Source organism: Coregonus lavaretus (genome assembly GCF_964263955.1).
Source record: "Coregonus lavaretus genome assembly, contig: HAP1_SCAFFOLD_6321, whole genome shotgun sequence".
NCBI lineage: Eukaryota > Metazoa > Chordata > Actinopteri > Salmoniformes > Salmonidae > Coregonus > Coregonus lavaretus.
Genome location: NW_028160219.1, coordinates 1 through 25,930, shown reverse-complemented (window position 1 = coordinate 25,930; position 25,930 = coordinate 1). Strand labels below are relative to the sequence as shown.

The following is a 25,930-nucleotide window of genomic DNA, read 5'->3' as shown; positions in this document are numbered from 1 at the left end:
GTGATCCTGTCTATAATAGCAGGGAGGGGTCGAAGAGTGAGACCATCTAGTGTCTATAATAGCAGGGAGGGGTCGCTGAGTGATCCTGTCTATAATAGCAGGGAGGGGTCGCTGAGTGATCCTGACTGAATGAAAGCCTATTCATCAAGCTGCTCTAATCAATTCACATGTTTAAATGTGTTCCAGAATATTCTGGTTCTACCATGGGGCTGTAATTTGACACTGCTAGTGATAGGATATTACTGCAGTACTCTGCCTTGTTGCCAAACAGCACCCTATTCCTTATATAGTGCACTAGTTTTGACCAGTCCACTAAGGGCCCTGGTCCAAAGTAGTGCACTATAAAGGGAATAGGGTAGTATTTGGGACGTTTCTATGTGTGTACCGTTTGTAGGCAGAGTGGTCGTTCTTGACGCTACACTTCATGTTCTTGAGTTCATCCAGCACAGCGAACATGTTGATGAACTTCCCCAAGGTCAGGAGGTAGGCCTCCGAGACAAAGTCCTTCCTCCTCTCAACGTGGCAGAGACGACGCACCTCCCCACAGAACCGGTCTATCGCCGTTCGCTGGCGAGGAGAGAGGGGGTCAACACAGATAGAAGCTTTTACAGTTACATGATACATTTCAAGACCACCACATATTTTATATCAGTTTAATATGAACTAATTATAATTAATGTGTATACAATATTATACAGAACATATTATAATATTATCTACAGAGAGAGGTGAGGGTGTCAGGTTGGTGTGACAGAGAGAGAGATGTGAGGGTGTCAGGTTGGTGTGACAGAGAGAGAGAGAGGTGAGGGTGTCAGGTTGGTGTGAGAGAGAGAGAGAGAGGTGAGGGTGTCGGGTTGGTGTGACAGAGAGAGAGAGGTGAGGGTGTCAGGTTGGTGTGAGAGAGAGAGAGGTGAGGGTGTCAGGTTGGTGTGACAGAGAGAGAGAAAGGTGAGGGTGTCAGGTTGGTGTGAGAGAGGTGAGGGTGTCAGGTTGGTGTGACAGAGAGAGAGAGAGGTGAGGGTGTCAGGTTGGTGTGAGAGAGAGAGGTGAGGGTGTCAGGTTGGTGTGAGAGAGAGCAAGGTGAGGGTGTCAGGTTGGTGTGACAGAGAGCAAGGTGAGGGTGTCAGGTTGGTGTGAGATAGAGAAAGGTGAGGGTGTCCGGTTGGTGTGAGAGAGAGAAAGGTGAGGGTGTCAGGTTGGTGAGAGAGAGCAAGGTGAGGGTGTCCGGTTGGTGTGAGAGAGAGAAAGATGAGGGTAGCTCCGGTTGGTGTGAGAGAGAGAAAGGTGAGGGTGTCCGGTTGGTGTGAGAGAAAGGTGAGGGTGTCCGGTTGGTGTGAGAGAGAGAAAGGTGAGGGTGTCCGGTTGGTGTGAAAGAGAGAAAGGTGAGGGTGTCCGGTTGGTGTGAGAGAGAGAGAGGTGAGGGTGTCCGGTTGGTGTGAGAGAGAGAAAGGTGAGGGTGTCCGGTTGGTGTGAGAGAGAGAGAGGTGAGGGTGTCCGGTTGGTGTGAGAGAGAGAGGTGAGGGTGTCCGGTTGGTGTGAGAGAGAGAGAGGTGAGGGTGTCCGGTTGGTGTGAGAGAGAGAGAGGTGAGGGTGTCCGGTTGGTGTGAGAGAGAGAAAGGTGAGGGTAGCTCCGGCTGGTGTGAGAGAGAGAAAGGTGAGGGTGTCCGGTTGGTGTGAGAGAGAGAGAGGTGAGGGTGTCCGGTTGGTGTGAGAGAGAGAGAGGTGAGGGTGTCCGGTTGGTGTGAGAGAGAGAGAGGTGAGGGTGTCCGGTTGGTGTGAGAGAGAGAAAGGTGAGGGTGTCCGGTTGGTGTGAGAGAGAGAGGTGAGGGTGTCCGGTTGGTGTGAGATAGAGAGAGGTGAGGGTGTCAGGTTGGTGTGAGAGAGAGAGAGGTGAGGGTGTCAGGTTGGTGTGAGAGAGAGAAAGGTGAGGGTGTCAGGTTGGTGTGAGAGAGAGAGAGGTGAGGGTGTCCGGTTGGTGTGAGAGAGAGAAAGGTGAGGGTGTCCGGTTGGTGTGAGAGAGAGAGGTGAGGGTGTCAGGTTGGTGTGAGAGAGAAAGGTGAGGGTAGCTCCGGTTGGTGTGAGAGAGAGAGGTGAGGGTGTCAGGTTGGTGTGAGAGAGAAAGGTGAGGGTAGCTCCGGCTGGTTGTTGTTACCTGGAAGTACATGAAGTTCATGAGCTTGGTGACCTCAGGCTCCAGCACCTCCACTGTCTTCTCATAGATCTCCACTCTGTTGGGCTGCTCATTACACTTCACCTGATAGAGGGGGGGAGAAAGGGAGATTATCAGTCATATATTTGCATGGAGGTCCAGTGCACAACAGGTTGCAACTAGAATCCCACAGTCCAGATGGGTTGTAAGGTGAGTTATATGGAGCGTGTATCCAGTGGTTACCTGTGGGATAGCGCGAGAGCAGCTCCTCCATGTGTACAGCATCACTGCATACTCCTGGCCCTCCTCCAGCATCTCATTCTAAAGGAACACATTTAAAGGCTCTCAAACTTTATATCACAACACAGCTTCTCTCTCTCTCAATAAAGCTCCTAGCCTCTCTCTCTCTCAATAAAGCTACTAGCCTCTCTCTCTCTCAATAAAGCTACTAGCCTCTCTCTCTCTGAGGAAGTGCATCAGTTCTCTCTCTCTCACTCCCTCCCCCTCTCCCTCTCCCTCTCCCTCCCTCCCTCCTTCGAGTAGGCTTGGTCTCTGTGCCTGCCTGGTTGGCTCCATCCAAAGTGCTGTTTTATGGAGCCCCGCCGGGCGCTCTAGAACACCATTTACCCCTCACTAGCTGTAATTTTCAATTCCGTGAAGAGAGCGTGTAAGAAATGAAATGTTTTATTGTTGTCTATCAACAATGACAAGCCACCGGGGTCTGACAACGTGGATGGAAAATTACTGAGGATAATAGCAGACGATATTGCCACTCCTATTTGCCATATCTTCAATTTAAGCCTACTAGAAAGTGTGTGCCCTCAGGCCTGGAGGGAAGCAAAAGTCATTCCGCTACCTAAGAATAGTAAAGCCCCCTTTACTGGCTCAAATAGCCGACCAATCAGCCTGCTACCAACCCTTAGTACATTTTCGAAAACATTTGTGTTTGACCAGATACAATGTAGCTAAGATGGGGAGAAGTCTGTCTATAATAAAGCGCTGCTCTACCTTCTTAACAGCACTATCAATCAACAAGGCAGGTCCTACAGGCCCTAGTTTTGTCACACCTGGACTACTGTTCAGTCGTGTGGTCAGGTGCCACAAAGAGGGACTTAGGAAAATTACAATTGGCTCAGAACAGGGCAGCACGGCTGGACCTTGGATGTACACGGAGAGCTAACATTGATTTCAATCTCTCCTGGCTCAAAGTGGAGGAGAGATTGACTTCATCACTACTTGTATTTATGAGAGTTATTGACATGTTGAATGAACCGAGCTGTCTGTTTGAACTACTGGCGCACAGCTCGGTCACCCATGCATACCCCACAAGACATGCCACCAGAGGTCTCTTCACAGTCCCCAAGTCCAGAACAGACTATGGGAGGAGCACAGTACTACATAGAGCCATGTGGAACTCTATTCCACATCAGGTAACTGATGCCAGCAGTAGAATCAGATTTAAAAAACAGATAAAAATACACCTTATGGAACAGCGGGGACTGTGAAGCAACACAAACATAGACACAGACACATGCATACACACACACGATAACATACGCACTATACACACGTACACATGGATTTGGTGTTGTAGATATGTGGTAGTGGAGTAGTGGCCTGAGGGAACACACTTAGTGTGTTATGAAATCTGTTGTGAAATGTATTGTAATGTTTTTAAAATTGTATAACTGCCTTAATCAAATCACATTTTATTTGTCACATACACTTGATTAGCAGATGTTATAGCGGGTGTAGTGAAATGCTTGTGCTTCTAGCTCTGACAGTGCAGTAATATCTAACAAGTAATATCTAACAATTTCACAACATATACCCAATACACACAAATCTAGTAAGGAATGGAATTTAAGAATATATACATATATGGACAAGCAATGACAGAGCGGCATGGACTAAGATACAGTAGAATATTATAGTATAGAATGCAGTATATACATATGAGATGAGTAGTGCAAGATATGGAAACATTATTAAAGTGACTAGTGTTCCATTTCTTAAAGTGGCCAGTGATTTCAATAGGCAGCAGCAGCCTCTAATGTGCTAGTGATGGCTATTTAACAGTCTGATGGCCTTGAGATAGAAGCTGTTTTTCATTCTCTCGGTCCCAGCTTTGATGCACCTGTACTGACCTCGCCTTCTGGATGATAGCGGGGTGAACAGGCAGTGGCTCGGGTGGTTGACGTACTTGATGATCTTTTTGGCCTTCCTGTGACATCGGGTGCTGTATGTGTCTTGGAGGGCGGGTAGTTTGCCCCCGGTAATGCGTTGGGCAGACCGCACCACCCTCTTGAGAGCCCTGTGGTTACGGGCGGTGCAGTTTCCGTACCAGGCGGTGATACAGCCCGACAGGATGCTCTCAATTGTGCATCTGTAAAAGTTTGTGAGGGTTTTAGGGGCCAAGCCAAATTTCTTCAGCCTCCTGAGTTTGAAGAGGCTCTGTTGCGCCTTCTTCACCACTGTCTGCGTGGGTGGACCATTTCAGTTTGTCAGTGATGTGTACGCCAAGGAACTTGAGGCTTTCCACCTTCTCCACTGCGGTCCCGTCGATGTGGATAGGGGGGTGCACCCTCTGCTGTTTCCGGAAGTCCACGATCATCTCCTTCGTTTTGTTGACGTTGAGTGAGAGGTTATTTTCCTGGCACCACACTCCCAGAGCCCTCACCTCCTCCCTGTAGGCGGTCTCGTCATTGTTGGTAATCAAGCCTACTACTGTTGTGTCGTCTGCAAACTTGATGATTGAGTTGGAGGCGTGCTTGGCCACACAGTCATGGGTGAACAGGGAGTACAGGAGGGGGCTGAGCACGCACCCTTGTGGGGCCCCTGTGTTGAGGATCAACGAAGTGGAGATGTTGTTTCCTACCTTCACCACTTGGGGGCGGCCCATCAGGAAGTCCAGGACCCAGTTGCACAGGGCGGGGTTCAGACCCAGAGCCTCAAGCTTAATGATGAGCTTGGAGGGTACTATGGTGTTGAAGGCTGAGCTATAGTCAATGAACAGCATTCTTACATAGGTATTCCTCTTGTCCAGATGGGATAGGGCAGTGTGCAGTGTGATAGCAATTGCATCGTCTGTGGATCTATTGGGGCGGTAAGCAAATTGAAGTGGGTCTAGGGTAACAGGTAAGGTGGAGGTGATATGATCCTTGACTAGTCTCTTAAAGCACTTCATGATGGCGATAGCCATTTAGTTCAGTTACGTTTGCTTTCTTGGGTACAGGAACAATGGTGGCCATCTTGAAGCAAGTGGGGACAGCAGACTGGGATAGGGAGAGATTGAATATGTCCATAAACACACCAGCCAGCTGGTCTGCGCATGCTCTGAGGACGCGGCTAGGGATGCCGTCTGGGCCAACAGCCTTGCGGGGGTTAACACGCTTAAATGTCTTACTCAAGTCGGCCACAGAGAAGGAGAGGCCACAGTCCTTGGTAGTGGGCCACATCGGTGGCACTGTGTTATCCTCAAAAGCGGGCGAAGAAGGTGTTTAGCTTGTCTGGAAGAGAGACGGTGTCAGCGACGTGGCTGGTTTTATTTTTGTAGTCCGTGATTGTCTGTAGACCCTGCCACATATGTCTCATGTCTGAGCCGTTGAATTGCGACTCCACTTTGTCTCTATACTGATGTTTTGCCAGTTTAATTGCCTTGCGGAGTGAGTAGCTACACTGTTTGTATTCTGCCGTATTCCCAGTCACCTTGCCATGATTAAATGCTGTCGTGGTATCGGCTTGAGGGGGGATATACACGGCCGTGACTATAACCAAAGAGAATTCTCTTGGGAGATAATACAGGTATGCATCTGATTGTGAGGTATTCTAGGTTGGGTGAACAGAAGGACTTGAGTTCCTCTATGTTACTACAATTACACCATGAGTCATTAATCATGAAACACACACCTCCGCCCTTCTGCTTCCCGGAGAGATATTTATTCCTGTCTGTGCGATGAACTGAGAACCCATCTGGCTGGACTGATTTCGACAGAATATCCCCAGAGAGCCATGTTTCCATGAAACAGAGGATGTTACAGGCCCTGATGTCTCTCCGGAAAGAAATCCTTGCCCTGAGCTTGTCGACTTTGTTATCCTAAGACTGAACATTAGTGAGTAGTATACTTGGAAGCAGTGGGTGGTGTGCGCCCCTCCTAAGTCGAACCAGCAGGCCGCTCCGAGTGCCTCTCCTCCGCCGGCGATGTTTTGGGTCAGCTGCTGGAATCAGTTCAGTTGCCCTTTGGGAGAGCAAACAAAGGATCTGCTTCGGGAAAGTTGTATTCCTGGTCGTGATGCTGGTGAGTTACCGCCGCTCTGATATCCAATAGTTTTTCCCGGCTGTATGTAATGATACAAAACACTTTCTGAGCTAAATGGTTTTTTTTTATAATAAAAAATAAATTAAAAATACCACAAAGTTTCCTAAGAGCTAGTCGCGAGGCCGCCATCTTCGTCGGCGCCAGGTTAATGTTGCCGGACCCCAGGAAGAGTAGCTGCTGCCTTGGCAGGAACTAATGGGGATCCATAATAAACCCCAGGAAGAGTAGCTGCTGCCTTGGCAGGAACTAATGGGGATCCATAATAAACCCCGGGAAGAGTAGCTGCTGTCTTGGCAGGAACTAATGGGGATCCATAATAAACCCCGGGAAGAGTAGCTGCTGCCTTGGCAGGAACTAATGGGGATCCATAATAAACCCCGGGAAGAGTAGCTGCTGCCTTGGCAGGAACTAATGGGGATCCATAATAAACCCCAGGAAGAGTAGCTGCTGCCTTGGCAGGAACTAATGGGGATCCATAATAAACCCCGGGAATAGTAGCTGCTGCCTTGGCAGGAACTAATGGGGATCCATAATAAACCCCGGGAAGAGTAGCTGCTGCCTTGGCAGGAACTAATGGGGATCCATAATAAACCCTGGGAAGAGTAGCTGCTGCCTTGGCAGGAACTAATGGGGATCCATAATAAACCCCGGGAAGAGTAGCTGCTGCCTTGGCAGGAACTAATGGGGATCCATAATAAACCCCGGGAAGAGTAGCTGCTGCCTTGGCAGGAACTAATGGGGATCCATAATAAACCCCAGGAAGAGTAGCTGCTGCCTTGGCAGGAACTAATGGGGATCCATAATAAACCCCAGGAAGAGTAGCTGCTGCCTTGGCAGGAACTAATGGGGATCCATAATAAACCCCAGGAAGAGTAGCTGCTGCCTTGACAGGAACTAATGGGGATCCATAATAAATACAAATACAAATTGAGCACAAAGCATCACTATTCCCCTAATAATGCTTTGAAGCACACGTCACAGTGCAGAGACCTGGGTCATGTCCCAAACGGCACCCCATTCCCTATATAGTGCACCACTTTTGACCAGAGCCCTATGGGTCTATTTAGGGAATAGGGTGCAACCCTGGAGTGGTTGGCCTGGGTCCTCGTTCCTGTTCCAGGGGAACAGCCAGGTCTCTGGAGTGGTTGGCCTGGGTCCTCGTTCCTAATCCAGGGGAACAGCCAGGTCTCTGGAGTGGTTGGCCTGGGTCCTCGTTCCTGTTCCTGGGGAACAGCCAGGTCTCTGGAGTGGTTGGCCTGGGTCCTCGTTCCTGTTCCTGGGGAACAGCCAGGTCTCTGGAGTGGTTGGCCTGGGTCCTCGTTCCTAATCCAGGGGAACAGCCAGGTCTCTGGAGTGGTTGGCCTGGGTCCTCGTTCCTAATCCAGGGGAACAGCCAGGTCTCTGGAGTGGTTGGCCTGGGTCCTCGTTCCTGTTCCTGGGGAACAGCCAGGTCTCTGGAGTGGTTGGCCTGGGTCCTCGTTCCTGTTCCTGGGGAACAGCCAGGTCTCTGGAGTGGTTGGCCTGGGTCCTCGTTCCTGTTCCTGGGGAACAGCCAGGTCTCTGGAGTGGTTGGCCTGGGTCCTCGTTCCTAATCCAGGGGAACAGCCAGGTCTCTGGAGTGGTTGGCCTGGGTCCTCGTTCCTGTTCCTGGGGAACAGCCAGGTCTCTGGAGTGGTTGGCCTGGGTCCTCGTTCCTGTTCCTGGGGAACAGCCAGGTCTCTGGAGTGGTTGGCCTGGGTCCTCGTTCCTAATCCAGGGGAACAGCCAGGTCTCTGGAGTGGTTGGCCTGGGTCCTCGTTCCTAATCCAGGGGAACAGCCAGGTCTCTGGAGTGGTTGGCCTGGGTCCTCGTTCCTGGGGAACAGCCAGGTCTCTGGAGTGGTTGGCCTGGTTCCTCGTTCCTAATCCAGGGGAACAGCCAGGTCTCTGGAGTGGTTGGCCTGGGTCCTCGTTCCTGTTCCTGGGGAACAGCCAGGTCTCTGGAGTGGTTGGCCTGGGTCCTCGTTCCTGTTCCTGGGGAACAGCCAGGTCTCTGGAGTGGTTGGCCTGGGTCCTCGTTCCTAATCCAGGGGAACAGCCAGGTCTCTGGAGTGGTTGGCCTGGGTCCTCGTTCCTAATCCAGGGGAACAGCCAGGTCTCTGGAGTGGTTGGCCTGGGTCCTCGTTCCTGTTCCTGGGGAACAGCCAGGTCTCTGGAGTGGTTGGCCTGGGTCCTCGTTCCTGTTCCTGGGGAACAGCCAGGTCTCTGGAGTGGTTGGCCTGGGTCCTCGTTCCTGTTCCTGGGGAACAGCCAGGTCTCTGGAGTGGTTGGCCTGGGTCCTCATTCCTAATCCAGGGGAACAGCCAGGTCTCTGGAGTGGTTGGCCTGGGTCCTCGTTCCTGTTCCTGGGGAACAGCCAGGTCTCTGGAGTGGTTGGCCTGGGTCCTCGTTCCTGTTCCTGGGGAACAGCCAGGTCTCTGGAGTGGTTGGCCTGGGTCCTCGTTCCTAATCCAGGGGAACAGCCAGGTCTCTGGAGTGGTTGGCCTGGGTCCTCGTTCCTAATCCAGGGGAACAGCCAGGTCTCTGGAGTGGTTGGCCTGGGTCCTCGTTCCTGGGGAACAGCCAGGTCTCTGGAGTGGTTGGCCTGGTTCCTCGTTCCTGTTCCTGGGGAACAGCCAGGTCTCTGGAGTGGTTGGCCTGGGTCCTCGTTCCTGTTCCAGCCTTATAAACCCTTATTCACTGTTGGAGCCGGTTAGACATTGGATAAAACATACAGAGCACCATGTATATTAGACGAAATGTTGTTCCCTTATGATATTAATACCTGATTTGATATTCCTCTGTTATTAGTGGCCAATTCTTTGTACTGTGGCAAGAGAGGAAGTGGATATAAAAAGGCAGGAAGTTGGGCCTTCAGTGGGGGGAAGTGACCCCCACTAGTGACCACTACCGTTCAAAAGTTTGGGGTCACATAGAAATGTCCTTGTTTTCCATGAAAACATACATTAAATTAGTTTGAATAGGAAATATAGCAAAATGCATAGGAAATGTAGTCATTGACAAGGTTAGAAATAATGATTTTTAATATAAATACTAATTGTGTCCTTCAAACTTTGAGAGCTCAATAGGGTTGAGATCCGGTGACTGTGCTGGCCACTCCATTATAGACAGAATACCAGCTGACTGCTTCTTCCCTAAATAGTTATTGCATAGTTTGGAGCTGTGCTTTGGGTCATTGTCCTGTTGTAGGAGGAAATTGGCTCCAATCAAGCGCCATCCACAGGGTATGGCGTGGCTCTGCAAAATGGAGTGATAGCCTTCCTTCTTCAAGATCCCTTTTACCCTGTACAAATCTCCCACTTTACCACCACCAAAGCACCCCCAGACCATCACATTGCCTCCACCATGCTTGACAGATGGCATCAAGCACTCCTCCAGCATCTTTTCATTTGGTCTGTGTCTCACAAATGTCCTTCTTTGTGATCCAAACACCTCAAACTTCGATTCGTCTGTCCATAACACTTTTTTCCAATCTTCCTCTGTCCAGTGTCTGTGTTCTTTTGCCCAGCTTAATATTTTCTTTTTATTGGCCAGTCTGAGATATGGCTTTTTCTTTGCAACTCTGCCTAGAAGGTCAGCATCCCGGAGTCGCCTCTTCACTGTTGACGTTGAGACTGGTGTTTTGTGGGTACTATTTAATGAAGCTGCCAGTTGAGGACCTGTGAGGCGTCTGCTTCTCAAACTAGACACTCTAATGTATTTGTCCTCTTGCTCAGTTGTGCATCGGGGCCTCCCACTCCTCTTTCTATTCTGGTTAGAGCCAGTTTGCGCTGTTCTGTGAAGGGAGTAGTACACAGCGTTGTACGAGATCTTTAGTTTCTTGTCAGTTTCTCGCATGGAATAGCCTTCATTTCTCAGAACAAGAATAGACTGACAACTTTCAGAAGAAAGTTATTTGTTTCTGGCCATTTTGATTCTGTAATCGAACCCACAATTGCTGATGCTCCAGATACTCAACTAGTCTCAAGAAGGCCAGTTTTATTGCGTCTTTAATCAGCACAACAGTTTTCAGCTGTGCTAACATAATTGCAAAAGGTTTTTCTAATGATTAATTAGCCTTTTAAAATGATAAACTTGGATTAGCAAACACAACGTGCCATTGGAACACAGGACTGATGGTTGCTGATAATGGGCCTCTGTACGCCTATGTAGATATTCCATTAAAAATCAGCCGTTTCCAGCTACAATAGCCATTTACAACATTAACAATGTCTACACTGTATTTCTGATCCATTTGATGTTATTTTAAAAATGGACAAAAAAATTGCTTTTCTTTCAAAAACAAGGACATTTCTAAGTGACCCCAAACTTTTGAACAGTAGTGTATTTCCCTGTCCAGTTATCTATGCTTTAATTTTTATTTATTTATTTCACCTTTATTTAACCAGGTAAGCCAGTTGAGAACAAGTTCTCATTTACAACTGTGACCTGGCCAAGATAAAGCAAAGCAGTGCGATAAAAACAACAACACAGAGTTACATATGGGGTAAAACAAAACATAAAGTCAATAACACAATAGAAAATATATATACAGTGTGTGCAAATGTAGTAAGTTATGGAGGTAAGGCAATAAATAGGCCATAGTGCAAAAATAGTTACAATTTCGTAATTAACACTGGAATGACAGATGTGCAAATAGAGATACTGGGGTGTAAATTAGCAAAATAAATAATATAGGGATGAGGTAGTTGGGTGGGCTAATTTCAGATGGGCTGTGTACAGGTGCAGTGATCGGTAAGCTGCTCTGACAACTGATGCTTAAAGTTAGTGAGGGAGATAAGAGTCTCCAGTTTCAGAGATTTTTGCAGTTCGTTCCAGTCATTGGCAGCAGAGAACTGGAAGGAATGGCGGCCAAAGGAGGTGTTGGCTTTGGGGATGACCAGTGAGATATACCTGCTGGAGCGCAGACTACGGGTGGGTGTTGCAATGGTGACCAGTGAGCTAAGATAAGGCGGGGATTTGCCTAGAAAGGATTTATAGATGACCTGGAGCCAGTGGGTTTGGCGACGAACATGTAGTGAGGATCAGCCAACAAGAGCGTACAGGTCACATTGGTGGGTATTATATGGGGCTTTGGAGACAAAACGGATGGCACTGTGATAGACTACATCCAATTTGCTGAGTAGCGTGTTGGAGGCTATTTTGTAAATGACATCGCCGAAGTCAAGGATCGGTAGGATAGTCAGTTTTACGAAGGCATGTTTGGCAGCATGAGTGAAGGAGGCTTTGTTGCGAAATAGGAAGCCGATTCTAGATTTAACTTTGGATTGGAGATTCTTAATGTGAGTCTGGAAGGAGAGTTTACAGTCTAACCAGACACCTAGGTATTTGTAGTTGTCCACAAACTCTAGGTCAGACCCGTCGAGAGTGGTGATTCTAGTCGGGTGGGCGGGTGCCAGCAGCGTTCGATTGAAAAGCATGCATTTAGTGGCTATGTTCAAATAGTAAGGAAGCCACCACATTCACCCATATAAACCCCTATTCACCCATATAAACCCCTATTCACCCATATTAAACCCCTATTCATCCATATAAACCCCTATTCACCCATATTAAACCCCTATTCACCCATATAAACCCCTATTCACCCATATAAACCCCTATTCACCCATATAAACCCCTATTCACCCATATTAAACCACTATTCACCCATATTAAACCACTATTCACCCATATTAAACCACTATTCACCCATATAAACCCCTATTCACCCATATAAACCCTCCCACCAGCCCTCTCTCTAACCCTAACCCCTCTGTCCCGGTTCTGGGGACTAAGGTTCCCACATCGAACATTAAATATCAGACTGGAGAATCTATAGGAAGTTAATGATTTCATTATTTCCAAAGGCTGATGTACGCTATGGTGTTTTATTGCTAGAGCTCTGATGACCACCATTTTCTATGTGTTCATTAGGCTACACATTGCAACTGGAAACTGGTAATTACCATGCTAGAGTGGACGGTGGCCTGCTCGATGTATCTGGCGATCCCCGTCACAAAGGCATTACGGTCCTCAAAGTTGGTGTTGAAGTTGGGCTTTGGAGAGAGATAGGATGTTATAATCAAATGAAATCTACATTCAGGTGTTTCCTGCTTAACTTGACAGCAGATCTGAGAACAGTTCTTACCTGGTACATGAGGGAGGAGGGCAGGGGCTTCGATGCAGGGCTGCTGGTCTGAGAACAGTTCTTACCTGGTACATCAGGGAGGAAGGTAGGGGCTCTAGCTGGTCTGAGAACAGAACTTACCTTGTACATCAGGGAGGAAGGTAGGGGCTCGATGCAGGGCTGCTGGTCTGAGAACAGTTCTTACCTGGTACATCAGGGAGGAAGGTAGGGGCTCTAGCTGGTCTGGGAACAGTTCTTACCTGGTACATGAGGGAGGAGGGCAGGGGCTCGATGCAGGGCTGCTGGTCTGAGAACAGTTCTTACCTGGTACATCAGGGAGGAAGGTAGGGGCTCTAGCTGGTCTGGGAACAGTTCTTACCTGGTACATCAGGGAGGAAGGTAGGGGCTCGATGCAGGGCTGCTGGTCTGAGAACAGTTCTTACCTGGTACATCAGGGAGGAAGGTAGGGGCTCTAGCTGGTCTGGGAACAGTTCTTACCTGGTACATCAGGGAGGAGGGTAGGGGCTCGATGCAGGGCTGCTGGTCTGGGAGAGGCAGCTCCTCCAGAAGGTCAACATTGGACAGAGCATCCTCCAGGGTCACCGTGGACGCCATGATGCTGCTGCTGGAACAACACGGATATAGGAGTTAGAGACAAGATGCTGCTGGAACAACACGGATATAGGAGGTAGAGACAAGATGCTGCTGGAACAACACGGATATAGGAGTTAGAGACAAGATGCTGCTGGAACAACACGGATATAGGAGGTAGAGACAAGATGCTGCTGGAACAACACAGATATAGGAGTTAGAGACAAGATGCTGCTGGAACAACACGGATATAGGAGGTAGAGACAAGATGCTGCTGGAACAACACAGATATAGGAGTTAGAGACAAGATGCTGCTGGAACAACACGGATATAGGAGTTAGAGACAAGATGCTGCTGGAACAACACGGATATAGGAGTTAGAGACAAGATGCTGCTGGAACAACACGGATATAGGAGTTAGAGACAAGATGCTGCTGGAACAACACGGATATAGGAGTTAGAGACAAGATGCTGCTGGAACAACACGGATATAGGAGGTAGAGACAAGATGCTGCTGGAACAACACAGATATAGGAGTTAGAGACAAGATGCTGCTGGAACAACACAGATATAGGAGGTAGAGATATGATGCTGCTGGAACAACACGGATATAGGAGGTAGAGACAAGATGCTGCTGGAACAACACACGGATATAGGAGTTAGAGACAAGATGCTGCTGGAACAACACGGCCAAAATTATGCTCGTCAAACATCTCATTCCAACATCATGGGCATTAATATGGAGTTGGTCCCCCCTTTGCTGCTATAACAGCCTCCACTCTTCTGGGAAGGCTTTCCACTAGATGTTGGAACATTGCTGAGGGGACTTGCTTCCATTCAGCCACAAGAGCATTAGTGAGGTTGGCCACTGATGTTGGGCGATTAGGACTGGCTCGCAGTCGGCGTTCCAATTCATCCCAAAGGTATTCGATGGGGTTGAGGTCAGGACTCTGTGAAGACCAGTCAAGTTCTTCCACACTGATCTAGACAACCCATTTCTGTATAAACCTCGCTTTGTGCATGAGGGCATTGTAATGCTGAAACAGGAAAGGGCCTTCCCCAAACTGTTGCCACAAAGTTGGAAGCACAGAATTGTCTAGAATGCAATTGTATGATGTAGCGTTAAGATTTCCCTTCATTGGAACTAAGGGGCCTAGCCCGAACCATGAAAAACAGCCCCAGACCATTATTCCTCCTCCACCACCAAACTTTACAGTTGGCACTATGCATTGGGGCAGGTAGCGTTCTCCTGGCATCCGCCAAACCCAGGTAATAAATACCTCGTGCTGTAGGTTAAATAATGATTAAACACCTCCTGCTGCAGGTTAAATAATGATTAAACACCTCGTGCTGCAGGTTAAATAATGATTAAACACCTCCTGCTGTAGGTTAAATAATGATTAAACACCTCGTGCTGTAGGTTAAATAATGATTAAACACCTCCTGCTGTAGGTTAAATAATGATTAAACACCTCGTGCTGTAGGTTAAATAATGATTAAACACCTCCTGCTGTAGGTTAAATAATGATTAAACACCTCGTGCTGTAGGTTAAATAATGATTAAACACCTCGTGCTGTAGGTTAAATAATGATTAATCACCTCGTGCTGTAGGTTAAATAATGATTAAACACCTCGTGCTGTAGGTTAAATAATGATTAATCACCTCGTGCTGTAGGTTAAATAATGATTAAACACCTCGTGCTGTAGGTTAAATAATGATTAAACACCTCCTGCTGTAGGTTAAATAATGATTAAACACCTCGTGCTGTAGGTTAAATAATGATTAAACACCTCGTGCTGTAGGTTAAATAATGATTAATCACCTCGTGCTGTAGGTTAAATAATGATTAAACACCTCGTGCTGTAGGTTAAATAATGATTAAACACCTCGTGCTGTAGGTTAAATAATGATTAATCACCTCGTGCTGTAGGTTAAATAATGATTAAACACCTCGTGCTGTAGGTTAAATAATGATTAATCACCTCGTGCTGTAGGTTAAATAATGATTAAACACCTCGTGCTGTAGGTTAAATAATGATTAAACACCTCCTGCTGTAGGTTAAATAATGATTAAACACCTCGTGCTGTAGGTTAAATAATGATTAAACACCTCGTGCTGTAGGTTAAATAATGATTAATCACCTCGTGCTGTAGGTTAAATAATGATTAAACACCTCGTGCTGTAGGTTAAATAATGATTAATCACCTCGTGCTGTAGGTTAAATAATGATTAAACACCTCGTGCTGTAGGTTAAATAATGATTAAACACCTCCTGCTGTAGGTTAAATAATGATTAAACACCTCCTGCTGCAGGTTAAATACATTCTAATTAGCTTCGTTGCAGTCCTGACAATACAGTCACATGCTTCTCTTCTCTTTCTCTCAACTGCTGATGGAGCTTCATTGCCATGGAACAATTACAAAAACTCACTGCAATCAAAACAGACCGTCAGATCGGTAATACAAAGGACTGTGGGGACACACACACACACACACACCCATTGGCAGGGTCAGAGAGGGACGAAGCCTCAGCCAAACCAATACAGATAGCAGACAGGCCAGACAGACAGCACAGGCCAGACAGTCATCAGACAGGCCAGACAGTCATCAGACAGGCCAGCAGATGATGATACAAATACAGCAGATATAAATGATTTGAGTCACTTCAAACTGCCTTATGTGAAACGGGTTTTAGATGATCAGTGGACAGAGCTGCCTTATGTGAAACGGGTTTTAGATGATCAGTGGACAGAGCTGCCTTATGTGAAACGGGTTTTAGATGATCAGTGGACAGAGCTGCCTTATGTGAAACAGGTTTTAGATGATCAGTGGACAGAGCTGCCTTATGTGAAACAGGTTTAAGATGATCAGTGGACAGAGCTGCCTTATGTGAAACAGGTTTAGATGATCAATGGACAGAGCTGCCTTATGTGAAACGGGTTTTAGATGATCAGTGGACAGAGCTGCCTTATGTGAAACGGGTTTTAGATGATCAGTGGACAGAGCTGCCTTATGTGAAATGGGTTTTAGATGATCAGTGGACAGAGCTGCCTTATGTGAAACGGGTTTTAGATGATCAGTGGACAGAGCTGCCTTATGTGAAACGGGTTTTAGATGATCAGTGGACAGAGCTGCCTTATGTGAAACGGGTTTTAGATGATCAGTGGACAGAGCTGCCTTATGTGAAACAGGTTTAAGATGATCAGTGGACAGAGCTGCCTTATGTGAAACGGGTTTTAGATGATCAGTGGACAGAGCTGCCTTATGTGAAACGGGTTTTAGATGATCAGTGGACAGAGCTGCCTTATGTGAAACGGGTTTTAGATGATCAGTGGACAGAGCTGCCTTATGTGAAACGGGTTTTAGATGATCAGTGGACAGAGCTGCCTTATGTGAAACAGGTTTAGATGATCAATGGACAGAGCTGCCTTATGTGAAACGGGTTTTAGATGATCAGTGGACAGAGCTGCCTTATGTGAAACGGGTTTTAGATGATCAGTGGACAGAGCTGCCTTATGTGAAACAGGTTTTAGATGATCAGTGGACAGAGCTGCCTTATGTGAAATGGGTTTTAGATGATCAGTGGACAGAGCTGCCTTATGTGAAACGGGTTTTAGATGATCAGTGGACAGAGCTGCCTTATGTGAAACGGGTTTTAGATGATCAGTGGACAGAGCTGCCTTATGTGAAACGGGTTTTAGATGATCAGTGGACAGAGCTGCCTTATGTGAAACAGGTTTTAGATGATCAGTGGACAGAGCTGCCTTACGTGAAACAGGTTTTAGATGACCGGTGGACAGAGCTGCCTTATGTGAAACGGGTTTTAGATGATCAGTGGACAGAGCTGCCTTATGTGAAATGGGTTTTAGATGATCAGTGGACAGAGCTGCCTTATGTGAAACGGGTTTTAGATGATCAGTGGACAGAGCTGCCTTATGTGAAACAGGTTTTAGATGATCAGTGGACAGAGCTGCCTTATGTGAAACAGGTTTTAGATGATCAGTGGACAGAGCTGCCTTACGTGAAACAGGTTTTAGATGATCAGTGGACAGAGCTGCCTTACGTGAAACAGGTTTTAGATGATCGGTGGACAGAGCTGCCTTACGTGAAACAGGTTTTAGATGATCGGTGGACAGAGCTGCCTTACGTGAAACAGGTTTTAGATGATCGGTGGACAGAGCTGCCTTACGTGAAACAGGTTTTAGATGACCGGTGGACAGAGCTGCCTTACGTGAAACAGGTTTTAGATGACCGGTGGACAGAGCTGCCTTACGTGAAACAGGTTTTAGATGATCGGTGGACAGAGCTGCCTTACGTGAAACAGGTTTTAGATGATCGGTGGACAGAGCTGCCTTACGTGAAACAGGTTTTAGATGATCGGTGGACAGAGCTGCCTTACGTGAAACAGGTTTTAGATGACCGGTGGACAGAGCTGCCTTACGTGAAACAGGTTTTAGATGATCGGTGGACAGAGCTGCCTTATGTGAAACAGGTTTTAGATGATCAGTGGACAGAGCTGCCTTACGTGAAACAGGTTTTAGATGACCGGTGGACAGAGCTGCCTTACGTGAAACAGGTTTTAGATGATCGGTGGACAGAGCTGCCTTACGTGAAACAGGTTTTAGATGATCGGTGGACAGAGCTGCCTTACGTGAAACAGGTTTTAGATGATCGGTGGACAGAGCTGCCTTACGTGAAACAGGTTTTAGATGATCAGTGGACAGAGCTGCCTTATGTGAAACACACAGACACGACACACAGCTGTTTGTTTAAGTCCAGCCCCACAGAGCAGCTGCATTGTCAATGCTCAATACATTTGTGGTAAAAATGTCATAATGTTTTGACTCCAACTGCATGTGGAGCAGGAAGAGGTGCGGTAAGAGTACCTATTAAAAGGAAGATTCCACCTCTAAACTATTTTTTGATATTTGTTTCTTTAGTCCATTGTTGATAGTCATGATGCAGAATTACAAGATGCAAAATGGATCATTACATTTACATTTTAGTAATTTAGCAGACGCTCTTATCCAGAGCGACTTACATGAGCAATTAGGGTTAAGTGCCTTGCTTAAGGGCACATTGACAGATTTTTCACCTAGTTGGCTCGGGGATTAGAACCAGCGACCTTTCGGTTACTGGCACAACGCTCTTAACCACTAAGCTACCTGCATTTTGAAAGCTGATTGCTGAAATGCAAAACAAATACAGACTATAGATTCCAACAGTTCACCCAAGTGTTTTGATCTAAAAATCGAAATTAAAATCGCGATGGCAATATTTGGTCAAAAAAATATAATGTAGCCCTAATAGACTACAATTACATTATTTAGCCATATCATGTAGCCCTAATAGACTACAATGTAATGCAAAGTTAGTATTAATCATATTGAACAATATTTATTTATTTCCATTTACTTTGTGATACGGTGCCATTTAAAACGGCACCTCTATATAACAATGCAAGGTTGATTTACCAGTAGAATACGACATAACGCATTACATGGGAGGTGGAGGGCTGCTGTATCGTTGTAGTCCACCAAGTTATGTTGCTACTGTGTAACTGACTTGTAGTACGACTGATAGCATCAAAAACACATTTTCAAATGGCAAGAAATAGTCATTAATACCCATGTAGTATTCTATCGTGTGCATATATCAACACATTCATCTCCTAATTTTACACGAAGCATGATTACTTATCTGAGAAGGTACAAAAAAATCTATATAACTCAACTGTTTGTCCTGCTGTTCTGATTGGATAGAGTGAAGCTGTATTTCTCCGTGCACGCTCTTCATAATTTCACCCGATCACTTTTCCTCGCATGTTTTCGGTCAGATCATTTGGATTGCTGCTGCCTGCTACTATGATAAATCACATGGTGAGGACGTTTAATGCTCCTGCTACTATGATAAATCACATGGCGAGGACGTTTAATGCTCCTGCTACTATGATAAATCACATGGTGAGGACGTTTAATGCTCCTGCTACTATGATAAATCACATGGTGAGGACGTTTAATGCTCCTGCTACTATGATAAATCACATGGTGAGGACGTTTAATGCTCCTGCTACTATGATAAATCACATGGTGAGGACGTTTAATGCTCCTGCTACTATGATAAATCACATGGTGAGGACGTTTAATGCTCCTGCTACTATGATAAATCACATGGTGAGGACGTTTAATGCTCCTGCTACTATGATAAATCACATGGTGAGGACGTTTGCTATCAAGCTATCAATGTGCATAATATCTAACAAGCGGGGCGAGGGTAGGGGAAAAATATGAAACTAATGCACATTCTGACGGAGTGACAGCAAACTTAATAATAATAATAATAAGCCATTTAGCAGACGCTTTTATCCGAAGCGACTTAGTCATGTGCGCATACATTTTTACGTATGGGTGGTCCCGGGGATCGAACCCACTACCCTGGCGTTACAAGCACCGTGCTCTACCAGCTGAGCTACAGAGGACCTTGGCTGCCTGCAGCAACTTGATCACACAGCCACCCCTCCGTGTGCTGCTCCTAATCTGCAGCTTTTTAGCAGTGAAGTATTTCGCCAACAACATTTATTTTAGGCATATTAAAAACACTTCCTTTTTTTCTGATCACAAGTATCATCTGATCCGACTATCAACTGTCAATTTACGGATATGATTATGAGCATGACCATGTCTGCACACCCCTAGTAGGAACTTACACATAACCGTTCAAACATCTGACTGACTTAGAATAAAAACCTGGTATGGATACAACAACCACATTTACTGGTTGAAACATTCAATACAAAAGATGGAAGTGGGCTTTATACGTACACTTAGTTATTGTTGTGGAGCTCTTCATCAACAGTGACTGGCTGGCAGAGTTGTGAAATACAGTCTGACAGAGCAGAGAGATGAAGCAACTGGAGAGAACTACAGATGGTATTTTATGGTTACGTTTCTACAATGACTTAAAAGATGCACTATTCAGAAATCACCCCGCCATTTCCTGGATGCTAAATTTCTAATAGTTGACCTAATTTCAGTTTGTGTGACAAAACAAGCAAGTACAGTGTAGAGAATCCCTGTACTGTCTAAACCACTGTGACATATATTTTCCATGAGCAAAAATACTGTATTTTCAGCTGTTTGAAGCTGGTGGACAAAACCGAAAGTAAAAGACGCAAAAACTAAACTTAAGAACGGGGAAGCATAGAAATAGCTCAGATAGAACAGATCTACAGATTATTAGACTTGCTTTCAATGAGAATGACAGATCTATAACAAACACTTCTTTGTAAATATGGTCAGGTCACCCAAAAAGTTACAACATGCAGCTTTAAAAGGAACTTCTTTACTTTGGCAAAGTTAAAGTAACTGCCCAGTGAAAATCTCACATTTAAAAGTTAATATTCTATTAACTCATTTCCAAACCATGTTGTTGCCTCTTCCTATACTCATATGTGGCCAAAGCATCAATTGGAGAGAAAAAAACACTTCAGAAACCCCACCTCAAACTTCGATCTCAAACAGACCCATCTAAAAAACGCTGCTGTTTCCCCCCCCCACACCATTCTGTTATTGGGGTACCCCCCCCCCCACACACACACCATTCCAACACAGAAAAGCTGCTTTTTAACATAGAGTACTTCATTACAATTTTTTGGAAGGAAAACTATTTCACTCTTATTATAAGTAATTAATATTTCAGAGAAATCTGACGTAATAGATTTAACAACTGCACTTCCTCTCCCGTCAAGTAGCTAGCTAGGGAACTGGCCACACATCTGCATCTGCTGCAAAAAGAACAAGGAAGTATGAATCAGAGGAGAAGAGCTGAGGTGGGAGTGGTCTTTTGGACTAGAATATTTCCCATTAATCAGACATTTCTCTGCATGTCTCCCCTGTATTTTGGTGCTGCCTCTGACCAAGCACAGAATGTCATAACGTCACAGAATGTCATAACATCACAGAATGTCATAACGTCACAGAATGTCATAACATCACAGAATGTCATAACATAACGTCACAGAATGTCATAACGTCACAGAATGTCATAACGTCACAGAATGTCATAACGTCACAGAATGTCATAACGTCATAACGTCACAGACAGTCATAACGTCACAGAATGTCATAACGTCACAGAATGTCATAACGTCACAGAATGTCATAACATCACAGAATGTCATAACGTCACAGAATGTCATAACGTCACAGAATGTCATAACGTCACAGAATGTGCCCAAAGACCATTATCCCCAAATGTCTGTAAAGAGCAGCAGCAAAGCCAGTAGCTAAATTTTTATTTTATTTTATTTTATTTATTTTATTTCACCTTTATTTAACCAGGTAAACCAGTTGAGAACAAGTTCTCATTTACAACTGCGACCTGGCCAAGATAAAGCAAAGCAGTGCGATAAAAACAACAACACAGAGTTACATATGGGTTAAAACAAAACATAAAGTCAAAAATACAACAGAAATACATATATATACAGTGTGTGCAAATTTAGCAAGTTATGGAGGTAAGGCAATAAAATAGGCTATAGTGCAAAATAATTACAATTAGTATTAACACTGGAATGATAGATGTGCAAGAGATGATGTGCAAATAGAGATACTGGGGTACAAATGAGCAAAATAAATAACAATATAGGGATGAGGTAGTTGGGCGGGCTAATTTCAGATGGGCTGTGTACAGGTGCAGTGATCGGTAAGGTGCTCTGACAACTGATGCTTAAAGTTAGTGAGGGAGATAAGAGTCTCCAGCTTCAGAGATTTTTGCAATTTGTTCCAGTCATTGGCAGCAGAGAACTGGAAGGAATGGCGGCCAAAGGAGGTGTTGGCTTTGGGGATGACCAGTGAGATATACCTGCTGGAACGCATACTACGGGTGGGTGTTGCTATGGTGACCAATGAGCTAAGATAAGGCGGGGATTTGCCTAGCAGTGATTTATAGATGGCCTGGAGCCAGTGGGTTTGGCAACGAATATGTAGTGAGGACCAGCCAACAAGAGCGTACAGGTCACAGTGGTGGGCAGTATATGGGGCTTTGGAGACAAAACGGATGGCACTGTGATGGACTACATCCAATTTGCTGAGTAGAGTGTTGGAGGCTATTTTGTAAATGACATCGCCGAAGTTAAGGATCGGTAGGATAGTCAGTTTTACGAGGGCATGTTTGGCAGCATGAGTGAAGGAGGCTTTGTTGCGAAATAGGAAACCGATTCTAGATTTAACTTTGGATTGGAGATTCTTAATGTGAGTCTGGAAGGAGAGTTTACAGTCTAACCAGGATATAAATAGGATAGGTTTACTTTCATTCTAGCAAAGCAGGAAGCCTCAGTGACTTTTGGTTCAGTTTACAGTTCCTCTTGAAGCTGCAAAGTCTCCAGTTGTCTTCTCCTTCCCTTATAAAGAGGGTTAAATGCCTTGTCCCAGGATTAGGTCTAGGCCCTAGGAGGTGGAGGGCAGCAGCAGGGTACAGAGACAGGTAGGCCTAACCACAGCTAACTGAGACAGACAGGCTCAGAGGGAACATTACAGGTAGGCCTAACCACAGCTAACTGAGACAGACAGGCTCAGAGGGAACATTACAGGTAGGCCTAACCACAGCTAACTGAGACAGACAGGCTCAGAGGGAACATTACAGGTAGGCCTAACCACAGCTAACTGAGACAGACAGGCTCAGAGGAGACATTACAGGTAGGCCTAACCACAGCTAACTGAGACAGACAGGCTCAGAGGGAACATTACAGGTAGGCCTAACCACAGCTAACTGAGACAGACAGGCTCAGAGGGAACATTACAGGTAGGCCTAACCACAGCTAACTGAGACAGACAGGCTCAGAGGAGACATTACAGGTAGGCCTAACCACAGCTAACTGAGACAGACAGGCTCAGAGGGAACATTACAGGTAGGCCTAACCACAGCTAACTGAGACAGACTGGCTCAGAGGAAACATTACAGGTAGGCCTAACCACAGCTAACTGAGACAGACAGGCTCAGAGGGAACATTACAGGTAGGCCTAACCACAGCTAACTGAGACAGACAGGCTCAGAGGGAACATTACAGGTAGGCCTAACCACAGCTAACTGAGACAGACAGGCTCAGAGGGAACATTACAGGTAGGCCTAACCACAGCTAACTGAGACAGACAGGCTCACAGGGAACATTACAGGTAGGCCTAACCACAGCTAACTGAGACAGACAGGCTCAGAGGGAACATTACAGGTAGGCCTAACCACAGCTAACTGAGACAGACAGGCTCAGAGGAAACATTACAGGTAGGCCTAACCACAGCTAACTGAGACAGACAGGCTCAGAGGGAACATTACAGGTAGGCCTAACCACAGCTAACTGAGACAGACAGGCTCACAGGGAACATTACAGGTAGGCCTAACCACAGCTAACTGAGACAGACAGGCTCAGAGGGAACATTACAGGTAGGCCTAACCACAGCTAACTGAGACAGACAGGCTCAGAGGAAACATTACAGGTAGGCCTAACCACAGCTAACTGAGACAGACAGGCTCAGAGGGAACATTACAGGTAGGCCTAACCACAGCTAACTGAGACAGACAGGCTCAGAGGAAACATTACAGGTAGGCCTAACCACAGCTAACTGAGACAGACAGGCTCAGAGGGAACATTACAGGTAGGCCTAACCACAGCTAACTGAGACAGACAGGCTCAGAGGGAACATTACAGGTAGGCCTAACCACAGCTAACTGAGACAGACTGGCTCAGAGGGAACATTACAGGTAGGCCTAACCACAGCTAACTGAGACAGACAGGCTCAGAGGGAACATTACAGGTAGGCCTAACCACAGCTAACTGAGACAGACAGGCTCAGAGGAAACATTACAGGTAGGCCTAACCACAGCTAACTGAGAGACAGGCTCAGAGGAAACATTACAGGTAGGCCTAACCACAGCTAACTGAGACAGACAGGCTCAGAGGGAACATTACAGGTAGGCCTAACCACAGCTAACTGAGACAGACAGGCTCAGAGGGAACATTACAGGTAGGCCTAACCACAGCTAACTGAGACAGACAGGCTCAGAGGGAACATTACAGGTAGGCCTAACCACAGCTAACTGAGACAGACAGGCTCAGAGGGAACATTACAGGTAGGCCTAACCACAGCTAACTGAGACAGACAGGCTCAGAGGGAACATTACAGGTAGGCCTAACCACAGCTAACTGAGACAGACAGGCTCAGAGGGAACATTACAGGTAGGCCTAACCACAGCTAACTGAGACAGACAGGCTCAGAGGAAACATTACAGGTAGGCCTAACCACAGCTAACTGAGACAGACAGGCTCAGAGGGAACATTACAGGTAGGCCTAACCACAGCTAACTGAGACAGACAGGCTCAGAGGGAACATTACAGGTAGGCCTAACCACAGCTAACTGAGACAGACAGGCTCAGAGGGAACATTACAGGTAGGCCTAACCACAGCTAACTGAGACAGACAGGCTCAGAGGGAACATTACAGGTAGGCCTAACCACAGCTAACTGAGACAGACTGGCTCAGAGGGAACATTACAGGTAGGCCTAACCACAGCTAACTGAGACAGACAGGCTCAGAGGGAACATTACAGGTAGGCCTAACCACAGCTAACTGAGACAGACAGGCTCAGAGGGAACATTACAGGTAGGCCTAACCACAGCTAACTGAGACAGACAGGCTCAGAGGGAACATTACAGGTAGGCCTAACCACAGCTAACTGAGACAGACAGGCTCAGAGGGAACATTACAGGTAGGCCTAACCACAGCTAACTGAGACAGACAGGCTCAGAGGAAACATTACAGGTAGGCCTAACCACAGCTAACTGAGACAGACAGGCTCAGAGGAAACATTACAGGTAGGCCTAACCACAGCTAACTGAGACAGACAGGCTCAGAGGGAACATTACAGGTAGGCCTAACCACAGCTAACTGAGACAGACAGGCTCAGAGGAAACATTACAGGTAGGCCTAACCACAGCTAACTGAGACAGACAGGCTCAGAGGAAACATTACAGGTAGGCCTAACCACAGCTAACTGAGACAGACAGGCTCAGAGGGAACATTACAGGTAGGCCTAACCACAGCTAACTGAGACAGACAGGCTCAGAGGGAACATTACAGGTAGGCCTAACCACAGCTAACTGAGACAGACAGGCTCAGAGGGAACATTACAGGTAGGCCTAACCACAGCTAACTGAGACAGACAGGCTCAGAGGGAACATTACAGGTAGGCCTAACCACAGCTAACTGAGACAGACAGGCTCAGAGGGAACATTACAGGTAGGCCTAACCACAGCTAACTGAGACAGACAGGCTCAGAGGGAACATTACAGGTAGGCCTAACCACAGCTAACTGAGACAGACAGGCTCAGAGGAAACATTACAGGTAGGCCTAACCACAGCTAACTGAGACAGACAGGCTCAGAGGGAACATTACAGGTAGGCCTAACCACAGCTAACTGAGACAGACAGGCTCAGAGGGAACATTACAGGTAGGCCTAACCACAGCTAACTGAGACAGACAGGCTCAGAGGGAACATTACAGGTAGGCCTAACCACAGCTAACTGAGACAGACAGGCTCAGAGGGAACATTACAGGTAGGCCTAACCACAGCTAACTGAGACAGACAGGCTCAGAGGAAACATTACAGGTAGGCCTAACCACAGCTAACTGAGACAGACAGGCTCAGAGGGAACATTACAGGTAGGCC

At 46.5% G+C, this 25,930-nt stretch overlaps 1 protein-coding gene across 1 annotated transcript; it reads right to left on the bottom strand.

Annotated features, from left to right (window-relative positions):
- Nucleotides 1–385: 385 nt before the first annotated feature.
- On the bottom strand, nt 386–13,240 carry LOC311122014 (cytoplasmic FMR1-interacting protein 1 homolog; the record flags this gene model as incomplete). The annotated part of the gene is made up of 5 exons (XM_084196442.1): nt 386–567; nt 2,153–2,254; nt 2,393–2,470; nt 12,455–12,544; nt 13,114–13,240. Coding segments are annotated over 5 exons (579 nt in total), but the record flags the coding sequence as incomplete, so codon positions are not given.
- Between the last annotated feature and the right edge of the window lie 12,690 nt (nt 13,241–25,930).